At 37.9% G+C, this 16,720-nt stretch overlaps 1 protein-coding gene across 2 annotated transcripts in view; it reads right to left on the reverse strand.

Moving 5' to 3' along the window:
- Window positions 1-16,720, reverse strand: part of ncor2 (nuclear receptor corepressor 2) — a 115,543-nt gene that overhangs the window by 66,461 nt on the left and 32,362 nt on the right. For both annotated transcript variants that reach the window (XM_073867690.1, XM_073867689.1), the window contains exons 2-4: window positions 16,153-16,349; window positions 14,849-14,979; window positions 6,121-6,298 (exon numbers count right to left, since the gene is read on the reverse strand). In XM_073867690.1, the coding sequence (XP_073723791.1) occupies window positions 6,121-6,298; window positions 14,849-14,979; window positions 16,153-16,254 (411 nt within the window). In that variant the 5' untranslated portion in view covers window positions 16,255-16,349. The remainder of the gene's footprint in view (window positions 1-6,120; window positions 6,299-14,848; window positions 14,980-16,152; window positions 16,350-16,720) is intronic.

Below are 16,720 nucleotides of genomic sequence, written 5' to 3' on the forward strand. Positions count from 1 at the left end.
GACAGTCAAGTCTTTAACCACACACTAATACATACCATAATAAAGAGACGGGGGGGACCGATCACACAAGGACACCCTGAGAGGCCTGCTAATGTTCAAAACACATTCCTAGAGGCATTCCAAAATCCAGGCGGGATTTAACACTTGAAAGAAGATTTCACAGAGGAGTCACTTTAGGACGCAAAGCAGTATACACTCACTCTCTTAAATAAAGAGCCTTGTTAAACCCACACAATTACTTTCTAGGACGTGCACTCTGATACGGGAAAGTCTGAATAACAAGAACCACCAAGAATAATAAGTGTGTGTGTGCGAGTGTGTCCAAATTTCTATTATATCAACAATTGGGTGATAAGACATGCACATGCACTCACATAACCTTTGCACAAACTGATAGGTGCAAACAGGTGCCAACACTCACACAGACTGATTGCAGGGTTAATGTGGGACAAAGGTGTGGTGTGTGTGCATGTGTATGTGGGTTAAAGGTGTGTAGACTGTTAAGACTGTTACATTTTAGCCTATTTATCCCTCTTTATTAAATACACAGACAAACTGAATTCAGATGTGTGTTTGCTTAAAGTGTAACATTGTTAAAACAGCTTCTGGCCCACTGAATAGTTTAATTGACAGACAGCAGTCTGTGATTCATTCTCTCTATTACACTGAATAACTCACCAAGCTCATGGGAGAGTTAGATTTCTATTGAAGCGATAGTTCACCCATAAAAATTGTGTCATTATTTGCTCATTATCATTACTATATGAGTTTCTTTATTCTGTTGAACACAAAAGATGATATTTTGATAATTAATGACGGTTGACGGTACCCACCATTGACTTTTTTCTACTATGGACGTCAATAGGTACGTACCTCTCACAATTCTTAATATAATATTAAACCGTTCTGTACGACCTCCAAAGTCCAAACATGCATATGAATTGCGTTTATGCTTCCAAATCTGTCAATTTTATTATTCCCTGCGCATCTGCCCGTGTGTCTGCAAATCCACACGCCTCCCCGCGAGGAAATATCAAGTCACAATGGGCTACAGGCGGCTAACTATTCAAGTGATGCTGGTGTTAGATTTCACACGTTCTGCCATGGCGAGCAGAGAAAAGAGACATCAATGCAAGGTCTTTCAAATCTATAGTGTGGGTTAATTATTTACGCAGTCGATTGAGTAGATTACATACAACGTCAATGCAAGATGCAAATAGATGGAAATTCACGTGGGCTGATGCGAATGATGCGAACGTACACTATTTGCCTCAAACACATCATCCCCGCAAGTTCAAAAACTCTATAGCAAGGAACAAGATGTAAATATATGGTGTACTGTGTACTAGAGGTCGACTGATGGTGGATTTTAGAGATACAGATAACTATGTTGGTCCTTACTTGCCGATTAATCGAACGATAGTTTTTTAAATGGATACTGGATAAAAAACAAACATAACATTCAAAGCAAAACAGTGCTGAAATGTATTACAAAACTAATAAAGCAACAGTACTGAACCATAAAAATGTGCTAAATGAAATGTATACATTTTTTATTAATTATATTAATAAGTACTGAAGTAAATACTTTTGTGAAATACTCCCACTGGTAACTGAAATAACATAAATGTATATAATTTGTAGTCTTTATTTGCTTCCATTTTAACACTTTATTGATTATCTAATCAAAATAACAAAATATGTATTGCAGTGATGTTATAAGAGAACTGAAATCAGATTTTAATTTGTTGGATGTGTCAACGTATTTTATTTCTTGTTTACATAAATTTATCAAAAGTAAATTTTTGCATTTACGTCAAATAAAGAGAATTGCAATTAAAACAGTAAATTATGACAGTATTTTCATTTTTGGCCGAACTATCCCAGGGTTTCCCGCAGCACTTTTAATTTCAGGCGGCCCGCCTAAGCTGGGAAACCCTACCGCCTTGACTAGGTCACCCAAAAAAAAAAAAAAATTAATTTTCATCGTGACGCGTATGCCGCACCCCTTATATTACCACGCCCCCTACCCCGCCCAACCATACCACCTTACCTTAAAAAATTCTGCGGGAAACCCTGCATCCCTTTAAAAAATGAAATGGCCACGTTTCCATTACAGATTTGTGCAAAACGTATCCACTATTTTCTAAATGTCGATAAAAACTTTTGTGAAATGACGTCTTTCCACTAACCGATGATATGCAACTAAAACAGTTTTGCCTCTCGCAAGAATACATACCAAACATCACGTTGACGAATGTTGATAGGTTTACTTATATCACATCCATCACACTAGCTATTATTTTAAATCAAAGGCGATATAGGGGTGTTATTCAAACATTATTGGCAAAGAAAGCATTTTATACTTAGGAACAGGCATAAATTTTCATTTTTTACCTATAGCCGATTATTCAAATTGACATCTGCCAATACTGATAGTTTGACGGTTATATAAACTTGCATTAACTAAATTCTTAATATTAAATTTTTATATGAATGAATTCTTAATTTATTCATATATTGCCCATTAATATTTAACATTAAACTAGGTATGTTTCTTTGCATTTTGTATATAGAGAGTTCAAATTCATTGCATTTTCCTGTTTCCTTTTGATTGACACGATACATCAGACATGACTATTGGCTGTTTATAAACTATCGGTCGATAGTTGATACTATAGTATGAAAAATTATTTTATCAACCAATACCGATTATTGGCTAATATATCGGTGCATCTCTGGAACATACATCTTTAAAAAATTAGTAGCCTATGTGACTTATGTACACCAGGTGACCTGAAAATGCAAATGAACTGTTTCCATTGCAGTTTTGCGAAAAACTCTTTTTATTTACTCAGCCCAGCCAACAGTCATAATAACCCAGAAGAACCTCCTAGTCCTAGCAATTACATAGCAACCCCCTGGCAACCAATGTTAAAATGTGCTTTAGTATCAGACAAGCATTAGTCAGGTACATATTAAAAAAACGTGAAGAACATTTAAAATCCAGTTCTGTGCTTCAACTCAATAACAACTCTATGAATCATGGGCGGCCAAGGCTGCTGGTTACACGAGACATCTGACACACCGAGCTATAACAAGCCATTAGACACAGTCGTGCTGGTTCACACCTGTCAGAGTTCTGCAGGTATTCTAAAAATTACACCCACTGCCCACACAACTGTTTATCAGTCTCCACATCTGACCTTTACCTCACCAGTCCCCTGCTTTCAGTTTCTTCTTTCGGCTCGTTTGGTTTCACAAGTGTCATTGAATATGACAGCACTTACATAAAGGAGAGGGAAAGATTTCCTCCTAAGACTTTAACACGTCTACATGATGTGCCCTTGTCCGTGTGTCTCACCAGAACAAGTTCGAACATTTGCACAAAGATTCTCAACCATTCGACTGTTACATCTAGGTCAGCTCCATTACGAATTAATCGCTGTTGCACAATGTCTTCCACCTACACACACACAAACGGCTCTCTTTCCCAATCTCAGAATGTCAAGACTGCTAAAAATACACAAAAGCTTTAGGGAGGAAACTAATAACAATTTAGCATAACAACTCTGGATCAAGACTGTGATCACAGTGATATTAATGTTGGTTAAGATTTATTGCTTATAGTAAAGTTGACAAATGTATTACTTTCATTTTGACTCACTCACACACTATTACATAAGTGCATTCTAAATTTTAGTTTTCGTATCAGAATATTCATTTTGGCGCATCGCAGAGATATTTTCAAGTGCTCCCTCTCTTGCTATGAATATCCTATCAACCTCCTGTTTTCAATGCTGTTCTGTCCACAAGGTAAGACTGTTCCATAGCCAGGATTAAACTGCAAATACCAGTAAGTCTTCTGCTAACAACAACTTGTCTATTCCTGTACGATTTGACTCATTTCCTGTGTCCCATAGTTCCTGCGAGGAACAGAAGAGTGTGAGTCTCTCCAGCAGTCAATAAACACTCTCGATATTGGCACTGTGATGCACACTTGGCAAAACCCGATACAGTCTGGTGACATCTATAGTTGTAAAGCAAAAATAAATGAATCTAACAAAGTGTGAGGCAGCAGTATGTTGCTACACAGACGGTGCATATACACACAAACACACACACACCCTCACAGAGCCCCTGACCTAGAAAAGAGAGTTCCTAAGAAGTTGCAGAGACACATGAGTTATTCCAAACATCTGCCTGTGCCGTTTACCGTTACACCACATACACATTCACATTCCCTCTGTCTCTTCCTTCAGCACACAAATTAACAAATAAAGCCGCAGATGCAAAGTCAGAGGTTGTGGTAATCCTGACATAACTCTGAATCTTGAAGACGCTTACAAATCAAACTGCATCTACACACAGCGTGCTCCCAACAGTCCTTTGTGCTGTGGTAAATGGCTATGCTGGCTGCTGTGATGAAAACTTCGGCCAACAGACAGGTTGATTTACTAGACCAATAAATTTGGACCAAGTATTAATCTGTTGAACGGACTTATTATCTCACTTTTCTACAACTGGATTTATCTATGTAAACCATGCAGCATCCTTTTTAGCCTAATCATACTATAACAAATTACAACGCACAAGCCGGAGGACTAGCTGTTAAAGGTCTCTGTTTGCGACATTGGACATTTATTACTGGTGATTTATACTACTTAATAAACAGCAGAAAGATATTAACTAAATAACAAACTTCTTGTTTATATGCTGTATTTTCCAGACTATAAGTCGCTCTGGAGTATAAGTTGCATCAGTCAAAAAATGCATCATGAAGAGAAAAAAAATATATATAAGTCGCACTGGACCATAAGTCGCATTTATTTAGAAAATTATTATTCTTTTGGGCGGCATTTTGTTTGTTTAGTCTTTCTCCGTTGTCTTTACATTTTTTTCAGGGGTAGGCTACAGGAGCAACATATAGCGCCCTCTCATGGCTGTAGATGGTAATGTTTTCCTTTAGTTCACGTTAGTCAGTATGAATTAATTTTGACATAAGTCGCACCTGACTATAAGTCGCAGGACCAGCCGTGGCTTTCGTGGTCAACACGTAACTTCCGGTAAACTCCGCTATGAATAAATTTAAGTAGTTTATTTATATAACAAGCAAAATAAACAACACGTAGATTACCTATTTAGAAGTTTTATAGAAGTATTTGTTCAAGAGTTCAGTTTAGCAACTAGTCAGACCATTAAAAAAAACTGAAGTAAAGTTCCAACCAGACGCGTAATCGCGTCAACGCACGTGCGTCCAATGAAACCGTCTATAGGAAAAGTTATTGTCTTTTTAAACTTTCATTAAACCTAATGAATATTTAGGTATGTATTGAAAATACAGTGCTGTGCAAAAGTCTTGGACCACTATGCCACCATTAGACCTGTTTTTTAACTCTTTCCCCACCATTGACAAGTTAACTCGTCAATTAAGAGTAAACTCTTCCCTGCCAATTATATCATATAATTTATTGATTTAACTTCATAAAAGTTGCACTACTACATTTTTTTTACTTTAATGTTGTGTGGTAACCGTTTTATAAAAGCAATAACGTACTCGAGTTAATGGTATAATAACCATATATAATTTTATTAGAATACAAGCAGAAAGTATAGAAAATTTGTATGCAGAATTAAAAAAAATTTAACATCGGCAGGCTTTCTTAAACCTAAATGAAATTAAACTTTCATTAATAATTCGAATCAGATGACTTCAGAACTTAACCAAAAGGGTTCAAGATGTGCTTAGTGCCTAGAGAGGTCACACTAAAATACTGACTTTTGTCTAAAGAAGACTTTTTTTTCTAAAAATTGTGTTTTTTATTTTGAGAACATATTTTCTGTATGCATCTTAATAAAGAGACCCGGAAAATATATAAATAATATATAAGGCTGGTGGTGGCCTAAGACTTTTTGCACAGTACTGTACATTACCCAACATAACATTATCCAGTCCATCATCCAGGAGTTGTTTAAACACTCTATACAGAGTAATCTGACATCCGGCTCATTTGACTACTGCGTCTTCAATATTGTGCAAAGAAGTGTATATGTTCAGACGTAGGAACTGCGATTTTCTATGGCTATGGTTAATGGCCATCTGGGAATGAAAATGCTGACCTTTGCCATTTCCTCAGCTCCAGGCACAGAGAGAGGCTGACGGTGAGCCTGATGACGAATGAGAGCGTCTGCCCCAATGTCCAAGCGAGGCCGTTTCATTTCAGAGTAATCCACCTCTGATTGGCTGTTGGGATCTTGCAGGTAAATGTGCTCATATCGGATGTGGGGCTCTTGACCTCTGCAGAGGAGAAAAGAGAGTGAAGAAATATGGTTAATGTATAAAAAACAGAACGATTACAATCTGACTAACAGGAATGCCTCATAAGTGAATATGATGAGTAATAAATTACACTTCCACTTTGTCATTGAGGAAGTGAAATATGACGCTGACAAAAAAATTTATTCTGACAACACACAAAAGCTTTTAAGAAACCAGAAAAAAAGGAATTTATCAATCTGTGATTGATTGGACTGAAAAAAGTGTGTGGTCTATACCAAAAAGGAGCTAGACATGAATGCAAGTGTAAAATCAATTGTGGAGAACTAAACCCACTTGTATGTATGACACACTTTAATTCAAAGCAATGTACACAGTGCATTCAAGCTGTATGCACTTTTGCTAGAAACTATAGCAGTGACACAGCCATTATTAGCACTGTTTTACCAGTTGAGCTACAGAAATACTCTCTCCAGATTTGATGTGAACTGTCCACGCACCTTCTCGCACTTCTGAACAATTACAGACATAAATTCATAGAATTAATTTAATGCTATACATTCATATAGTGTGAGTCAAATGAAACACCCGAAGATTACAAACAGCCATTAAAGTCAGGTTATGATCTCATTAATTATTTCATGAATCAACAACTTACTACTTGCCGCCCAGACAACAGAGGAGCATAACCATGACACCATTTGGGTGCAAGAGGGACAACACTACTACGCTGTGCTTGGCACGAGAGTGAGCCTTTTCACGCCCGAGTGTGAAGAATAAATTGACCTTGATGCTCAATATGATATTGCCAAGCGGACTCATACATCATCATCATTCATGTTGTAGGTCAACCGCACATCTATCCTTCCTGTCTTACAGATTATATTGATGGGTCCGGTTTGTGGTAATTGACTTGTACAATGTTGTACAGTCACTTTTCAAAACTTTGGTCTGATGTTACACAGCAGCAATTAGTGGTTGTGCATCAACTTGTCATGAATCACATGGCCAAACCCAGATGCAATCTAATATTATTTTATAAGAAAATGTGCAGAACTAAGTGGAATGGAATTAAATGTGTTAAATGGAGATGACAGCACTACATTTTTGTTGGTTGCAGAAAGCATAATACTATTAAAGATGTAATGTGAGTTCTTTAGCGGTGACAAGATTGTGAATTGCAGCAAACCCTTAATTTCGAAACACAATGAGAAGCTACAGTAGCTGCCCCAGGACAAAAATGTCGTCTTCTGAGACAACATAGAGATGAAACGCGCTATGTAAAGCAGTTTGTCCATTTAGGGCTACCCTAGAAACATGACAGCGACTTCCATGTAAGGGGACCCGCGGTGTATGTAGATTAAAAACGGCTCATTCTAAGGTAAGTTTAAAAATACAGTTCAATATGTAATGTCTTTATACACCTGCTCATAAAATAGTTATGCAATTATTGCATTGCATTTCTGTCAAGAGATCCTTCTTGAAGTTACACATTGCATCTTTAATGAAACCTGAATGGATTGCATTGCTAAAGCTAGTTATAAGGGTCAATAAAGAGACATTAATTATTTTGTGTCCGTATAGTTCAATTAAATGTAAAAGGGTTAAATTATCAAAATAAATTTGCAGATTACTTTAATACATTCTCTTTTTTTTGAAGTCTAAAATTTCTGGTTTTATTTCATTTTGAAAGAATATTTGGGGGATAATTGCAAAAATGTTTATATGGTGTAACCGGTCTGTGTCAAATTGGTGTAACTCATAACCTAACCCTAACCTAACCTGACCCTAACCCTAACACCCTAGCGGTTACACAATTTGACATTTTCAGGTCCATTCAGTCTTATCTTTTATAAAAAAGAAATTTTATTATTTTTTTTATCATTTTGTTGCATAAAATTAACATAAATACACTATGTGCATTAAAATAAACCTAGTTTTTATAAAGATTTTTTAATTTCTCATCTTGCTAAACCGTTTGTCACTGACCCATAAACAAACCACATAGACATTTTCCCCAAGTTGATTTAACATTTTTGCAAACACCACAATACTAATAACGTATTACTCAGGTTAATTAACTCAAGTGACTAGTTGACTACTTGTCTGGGTGACTAGGTGACTGGTGAAAACAAACTGTGTTAACAAAAAGCATTAATGTGATGGTGATGTGTTATCACATCAACTCTGTGACTAAGGGGGGCAAAGAGCATGTGCATGCTTTGATGGAGACCAGAACAGGGCTGTACTTTGTATGTTCACAGGTGGTTCACAGGCCACACGTACCTACTTCCTGTGGCTCAGACAGATCAGGGGAAACACATAAGCACAAACGCACTCAATAACCCCTAACAGCCACAGTGCACCTCTCCCCCACTAAACCATATGTACACACACACACACACACAAACTAAGTTTCACAGTCAGACTCTCCCTTCATGTGCCAAAGCCAGGGATCAGACACATGTGACACACATATGCGCATCATAATAGCCCTAAACCCCAGACATCTATGGATCTTTATAACAGCAAATTCTCCACAGATCAGATAAACATTGTTGACTAGGCCTGTAATATATTGATAAAATACATGAATGTGTGTGTGTGTGTGTGTGTGTGTGTGTGTGTGTGTGTGTGTGTGTGTGTGTGTGGTTTGCAAACAAATTATATCCTATAGAAAGTATATCTTAAGAAAACTACAGCTTAAAACTGTGAATATACAGTGAGAAAAATAAGTATTTGAACACCCTGCTATTTTGCAAGTTCTCCCACTTAGAAATCATGGAGGGGCTGAAATTGTCATCATAGGTGCATGTTCACTGTGTATGATTATTTTTAATTATTTATTTGTATGATACAGCTGCAAATAAGTATTTGAACACCGGTCTATCAGCTAGAATTCTGACCCTCAAAGACCTGTTAGCCTGCCTTTAAAATGTCCACCTCCACTCCATTTTTATCCTAAATTCGATGCACCTGTTTGAGGTCGTTAGCTGCATAAAGACACCTGTCCACCCCATACAATCAGTAAGAATCCAAATACTAACATGGCCAAGACCAAAGAGCTGTCCAAAGACACTAGAGACTAAATTGTACACCACCACAAGGCTGGAAAGGGCTATGGTGAAATTGCCAAGCAGCTTGGTGTGAAAAGGTCCACTGTTAGAGCAATCATTAGAAAATGGAAGAAGCTAAACTTGACTGTCAATCTCCCTCGGACTGGGGCTCTATGAAAGATCTCACCTCGTGGCGTCTCAATGATCCTAAGAAGGTGAGAAATCAGCCCAGAACTACACGGGAGGAGCTGGTCAATGACGTGAAAAGAGCTGGGACCACCGTTTCCAAGGTTGGTAATACAATAAGACATCATGGTTTGAAATCATGCATGGCACAGAAGGTTCCCCCTGCTTAAACCAGCGCATGTCCAGGCCCGTCTGAAGTTTGCCAGTGACCATTTGGATGATCCAGAGGAGTCATGGGAGAAAGTAATTTGGTCAGATGAGACCAAAATAGAACTTTTTGGTCACAATACCACTAAACAAGTTTGAAGGAAGAAGAATGATGAGTACCATCCCAAGAACACCATTCCCACTGTGAAGCATGGGGGTGGTAGCATCATGCTTTGGGGGTGTTTTTCTCCACATGGGACAGGGCGCCTGCACTGTATTAAAGGAATAGTCTACTCATTTTCAATATTAAAATATGTTATTACCTTAACTAAGAATTGTTGATACATCCCTCTATCATCTGTGTGCGTGCAAGTAAGCGCTGGAGCGCGCTGCGACGCTTCGATAGCATTTAGCTTAGCCCCATTCATTCAATGGTACCATTTAGAGATAAAGTTAGAAGTGACCAAACACATCAACGTTTTTCCTATTCAAGACGAGTAGTTATACGAGCAAGTTTGGTGGTACAAAATAAAACGTAGCGCTTTTCTAAGCGGATTTAAAAGAGGAACTATATTTTATGGCGTAATAGCACTTTTGGGAGTACTTCGACTCGGCGCAGTAACACCCTCCCTCTCCCATTATGAGAGGGAGAAGGGGATCGGACTTTTCAGGCGAGTCGAAGTACTCCCAAAAGTGCTATTACGCCATAAAATATAGTTCCTCTTTTAAATCTGCTTAGAAAAGCGCTACGTTTTATTTTGTACCCTCAAACTTGCTTGTATAACTACTCGTCTTAAATAGGAAAAAAGTTGATGTGTTTGGTCACTTCTAACTTTATCTCTAAATGGTACCATTAAATGAATGGGGCTAAGCTAAATGTTATCGAAGCGTCGCAGTGCGCTCCAGCGCTTACGTGCACGCACACAGATGATAGAGGGATGTATCAACAATTCTTAGTTAAGGTAATAACATATTTTAATATTGAAAATGAGTAGACTATTCCTTAAAGGAGATGATGACAGAGGCCATGTTTTGCGAGATTTTGGGGAACAACCTCCTTCCCCCAGTTAGAGCATTGAAGATGGGTCGAGGCTGGGTCTTCCAACATGACAATGACCCGAAGCACACAGCGAGGATAACCAAGGAGTGGCTCTGTAAGAAGCATATCAAGGTTCTGGTGTGGCCTAGCCAGTCTCCAGACCTAAACCCAATAGAGAATCTTTGGAGAGAGCTCAAACTCCGTGTTTCTCAGCGACACGCCAGAAACCTGACTGATCTAGGGAAGATCTGTGTGGAGTAGTGGGCTAAAATCCCTCGTGCAGTGTGTGCAAACCTGGTGAAAAACTACAGGAAATGTTTGACCTCTGTAATTGCAAACAAAGCCCTACTGTACCAAATATTAATACTGATTTTCTCAGGTGTTCAAATACTTATTTGCAGCTGTATCATACAAATAAATAGTTAAAAATCATACATTGTGATTTCTGGATTTGTTTTAGATTATGTCTCTCACAGTGGACATGCACATACAATGACAATTTCAGACCCCTCCATGATTTCTAAGTGGGAGAACTTGCGAAATAGCAGGGTGTTCAAATACTTATTTTCCTCACTGTATGTTATTAAGAGAGTAAGTGTGAGGGTGTGTGTAAAGGTTGTAAATTATACTCCACAGAGAACAAGAACATGTTTATCCCTCAAATTAATTGCATAAAGTCTAGTCAACCCAGTTTATATAAACAGTCCATGTTTCAAGTTGATACCAGTATCTCAAGACTACAGGGATAGGGTCTGATATTATCAAGTATTTTTGCATGCCAGAACTGCCAAAAAAAAGTAGAAGATTGTGTGAGTTTGCTTGGGTCACTGCTCTAGTGCACTTGCTAGTGGAACTGATCTAAACCAGAGCAAAAGGCAATAAGTACAACAGAAAAGCATCTGTGAGCATCAAAGAGGGGAAAAGACACAGAAACGCTTGAGCACACACATACACATGCTTCCCAAAATCCTCCAATTTTCCTCACGCTTGACACTTACATAATCACATCATCACACTGCAGCTTTTATCCAGACTCTCTTACTCAGTTTGTGTGAGTGGGCAAGATAATCTGATCTGCAGGCAGGATGTGTCATACACAGAGTCACACACAACAAGAGAGAGAGAGAGCAAGAGGGACAGAGAGAGGTTTTAAACAGCTCCGGGCCTCATTCTAAATCAGGGACAGATCATGCATGCTTTTTAGCGTTGTGCTATTATAGATGACTTTTGACCTTGTACTGCTGCCAATCTCTCTCTCCCCTTTTACCTTCTACTGCTATGAATCCATCTCAGTCTCTTTCTCACTTTATCACTTACAGTTAGCAACCATCAGCCTTTCTATCAATGCCTTTGATCTCTCTGAATCCTTCAGTATCTTTCTCTCCAGGGAGAATAAAAGAAACTACAACAGGGAAGTATCGTTTTCACTTTCATGACGTACAGGTTTTTATCATATTATGTCAACAGCATTAAAAGCTCCAAACACAAAACTAAACCAACAAATAGTGTTCCAGCAGCATGTGATGAATTTGACCATCTGAAGTGTCTGAAGCACATCTAGCTAAAACTAGTACTATTGTTGTAAAAACAAATAAAAGCTCTCTTATCTCAGCTTGAGCAGAAGCAACTTTACAGTTGCGATGCAAATTTGATACTAAACAAAGTACATTTGTACTCTGCTATCTATTGTACCCACACACTTTAGTATTCAGTTAATCCATTCTACAGTACCAGCAGCTCAGGAGACCGCAAGTGACTTTAGCTACTCTTGTGAGAACAGTCTGTTTTACTGTACCATGCTCCGATTGGACAGCTCAGCTCCTATACATACACACCACAATCAGAATACAGACTCCAATGAAACTTGGCAATTCTCATTTCACCTACTTTAGGAGTGTACTAGTCCACACTGCGCTTCTTTTATGACATGAAATATAATCGTCCATAAAATGTTGAAGTCCTGTTTACTAGGGATGCTTCGATCGATCGGGGGCCGCAGATCGATATTGGCCGATAACAGCATTAAATAACTCAATCGGTACTCGCTAAATTTCCCGATCGCATGAACCAATCTTTCTGTTGACTTTTGTCATCATAGGGCTCCTGAATGCAGCTGCAGTTAGAGAACATTTTTACGCAGTGCGAGCATTTTTACAACCGGTTGCTCATGTGCGACGTGCAGATTTGGATTTCTCTCTTTGCCTTTACAGAGATATGTGTTTTTTTAGGGCTGTCGAATTAAAATTCGAATTTCGAATATTTGTCGAATTAAAAAAATAAATGCATATTCGAACGTAAAACTGTGCATTCGAATTTTACGTGCGTCAGGACGCTGATGCAACATAATGATGACGACGTATCTGATTGCAGAAAAAGACAGCATGTACGCCGAGTTGGAGAGGATCTTACACCGATATATTTTAAAAGTGCTGTGTGGCGCTTTTTTCGTTTTGGAGCATCAACCAGAATTAAACCGCAAAGTAAAACTGAGATGACAAAATTAGCTTCATCTGCCTCTAAATGCAGTTTTAAAATTTAAAATAATTTTTATCTAACTGATCAACACAAATACAAAGCGCCACAATACAGCTGATTGCTTACCAACATTGAAACCAGTTTATATAATAACCATATAGGTTTTATCTTTGTGTATCTACAGAGTCCGCACCACCGCAAATGAGAGAATTGCAATTATTGTTAACTGACTGAACTCTTGACTTTCACATGTCTTGGGCATTTAGATATGTACATTTTTCATCAAAAATATCTGCGTGAAACATTATAAACATAATGATCATCTGCCAACTCGACTTTTCAGCACATCTACTACGTGATTACGAATACTCTGCTTTATTAACGGCTTTTCATTCACTCAGCGCAAGCAAAACGTTTTTGTTCTGTACTATTTTACTCCTATATTTCTACATATTTTCGACCAAGAAACACACACAGGATATAATTTAAGTTGTTGGACAGTATTTAAACTTTTTATGAAACGATGAGAAAATCTAAGCGACTTGTGTATTGCATTCGTTTTGTAAATTTACAGGTCCATAAATACTGGAATTTAATTTCAATAAAACTTGTTTAACAAAAAAATATGCGGTGCTTGATTTGTTTATATTATTAAGCCGTTGTGCTGCGCCATTTTGTGGGCTTATGAGTATTTTTCTTCAAGATATAGTAGGTCTTTATAATTGGAATATAATTAGAATATTATTATTTTTCAAGTACGAAATTCTAATGCATTTTTTTCAGCCATTTTGACAGCCCTAGTGTTTTTTCTATGAGCATTTCGAATCAGATTAAAGATCTTTGGACACTGAAGTATGTTGTGAAGTTTGGACAAATTTTCGTATGTATTTTCATATTTGTCATTGTAAAAATTTGTAAGGTAATGAAACACACGGCGCATTAATTTATCGTATGCAAATAATTCACAAAACAATACAAATGGCATCTTCATAAAGTTATCACTATTCACTACGATTGGATGAATGACATTAGCAACAAGCTTAGTTAACTTTAGCACAATATGGTATCTTTCATTCACTCTTTGTTTTGAAATCAGTACCTGCCATTATGTTTTACAAGCTGTTTCGCAATCACCTGCCAAAATCTGTCTTTATATTTGTTCTCTTTTTATTCCGCACTTTGTGCTGCGAGATGAAGTCAATCAACTTGTCAGATAATATTCTGCATCTTGGCGTTAACTTGCACAGTGGCTCTAAATTATTTTTAAAAACTTCTCAAAATGCTTGCTACGGATGCAAAAAATTAAAAAAATTAAATTAGATCCGATGTTGAATTAAATTTTCGGACGCTGTGTGTAAACGTGTTGGACACAAAGCGAGGTCGTATTTATTCTTTAACGAGCAAAAATATCTAATGAGAATTTCAGACTCAGGTGTGCAAATTTCATAACCGTAATATAAAAGTAAAATAATCAGAGTAATAGTCCTGTTAACGTTGCTCATTGTTGTCCTTTGCCTCTGCCATTATTCTGAAGAGCTCGACAATAAATTGTGGTCAGAACTGGCAACTCGTCTGAAGGACATGAATGTGGTCAGCACTGAATGTCAATGTGAATGTCAGTATAAGACAATTTTGGCAACCACAATATGCTTGTGTCTGCTTTTTTACCTTTCATTGCCTGGCTGAAATTCAGACAGAAGGGACGGTCTGCGGCGGTGAGGTTGGGACAGGGACGCATGGGGCAGATGGGAACTATAGTCCCGAGCAACAGTGTGGTAGTCCACCAGTCCACCAACATCCTGAAATAAACAAAACGGAGCATACATCACATATAATGTAAAGCGAAGATAAATGTGACTTGATCAAACTGAAGCTAAAAAGTTACTATTTGGGTCATTTTTAATCATGAACTTTTGGTTACAAAAAACATGATCCTAGATCAGTGTTAATACTCAGCATAATTAGTCTAAAGACCTAAACACACAAAAATTTGAATATTTGCACAAACAATTATTTATATTTGAACAATTCATTTTCATAGCCCTCATGAGCAATGCTAATAGTGGCAGGGTAACAAAGGCAGTCATAACAGCAGCTGAAATTAATATATGAATATCTTTTTTTTGTGTTGAATAGCGTAGGAAAAATTCAAGTCAGTTGTATAGTAGACAAGGGACATTTCAAAAATGTACAATGATGAAGGAAATGTTGCACACTGAAAACATTGTGCAATTGGCTACTGAACTGGCCAGAAATGTGTACCACTGGTTTTGATCTTCAGAGAGGTTAATAATAAACACAGTAATCCCTGGTTAATGAAGATGATGGTTGAGGGTCAAAACCCATGTGATAAACATATCATGATCTCCAGTGAAGCAAGATAATCCTTTGTTGTCAAATTATGGCCTGAACTCAGAATGAACTATATGTACATCCAGTGGCGGCCGGTGACGTTCAAAATATGTGTTCGGAGAGTCATGTGAACATATGTCAGGGCTCGAGACTAACTTTTTTCTTAGGTGCACCAGAACAAAAGTTAGGTGCACCCAAATTTTCAGCTGCACATGCGTTGAAAGAATTTATTATAAAAAGACGCTTATATTCACAAAATAGTCGCAAGACACTCTGCAAGCATCTCTTTTATCATAAACCCCTTCAAAGCGTTTGCAGCAGGCATGTATTTTTGACATGATGTGTGATGCACATAGGTTCACATGATGCGCTGAACACATATTTTGACATTATGAGCCACACACGACAGGGTACATACATGTTTTGACGAGCTTCGCATCATGCCCCCTTAAAAAATAAGTAATTGGCAGCCACTGCAGTGCATACATCACAAAATTATGTCTATTATGTCCTAATATACACCAGCACAAAAAGCTTAATTTGCAGATTAACACACCACACAGTCCAAATGCTTTTCAAAAATAACATTTATAAGAGAATGATTAAAAAAAGAGCAATACCGCATGGGTTCTCAGCTGCAGAGGAAGGGTGGCTGGACTGGGAAGGTGACGGGCGTCCACAGCCCTCCGACCCTGAGGCATCGGCTGAGGGTGCGAGGACATGCTGACGATGCAACTTCCTCTACACACTAAAAGTGGGTGTGGTCCCAGCACAAATGCTGTGCATCATGGGGCACTGAGTCCTGGTAGTCACCGACCTGGAAAAAAACGAGAAGGGAATACATCTTAAATGAAAAACGCAACAAATCACAATCTTCAATAACACTGTTTTATGCAGCTGTTGCTGAAGGGCTTTAGGGAAATCACTGAAAATCTCAGAGGAAAGAAAAAAAGAGCAAGTGAAGAGTTTAATCATTACAGAGAGAGAAAAGGCTAGAAAAGAAACAGTAAACGATAAAAAAAGTATGAGAGAGAGAGAATTCATAGCCAACACCTGCTGCTGGCCGGATACATGTCGACACACTGAGTAAATGAATAGATCACTCTGTATCTTCCTATCCTCATTAGGGCAGCTGGTGTGCTCTGTTGCATTCTGAAACCCCTTTTTATAGGTACAGCCAAATTCTCC

The sequence above is a fragment of the Misgurnus anguillicaudatus genome, chromosome 5 (assembly GCF_027580225.2).
Source record: "Misgurnus anguillicaudatus chromosome 5, ASM2758022v2, whole genome shotgun sequence".
In the NCBI taxonomy this organism is placed as follows: Eukaryota; Metazoa; Chordata; class Actinopteri; order Cypriniformes; family Cobitidae; genus Misgurnus; species Misgurnus anguillicaudatus.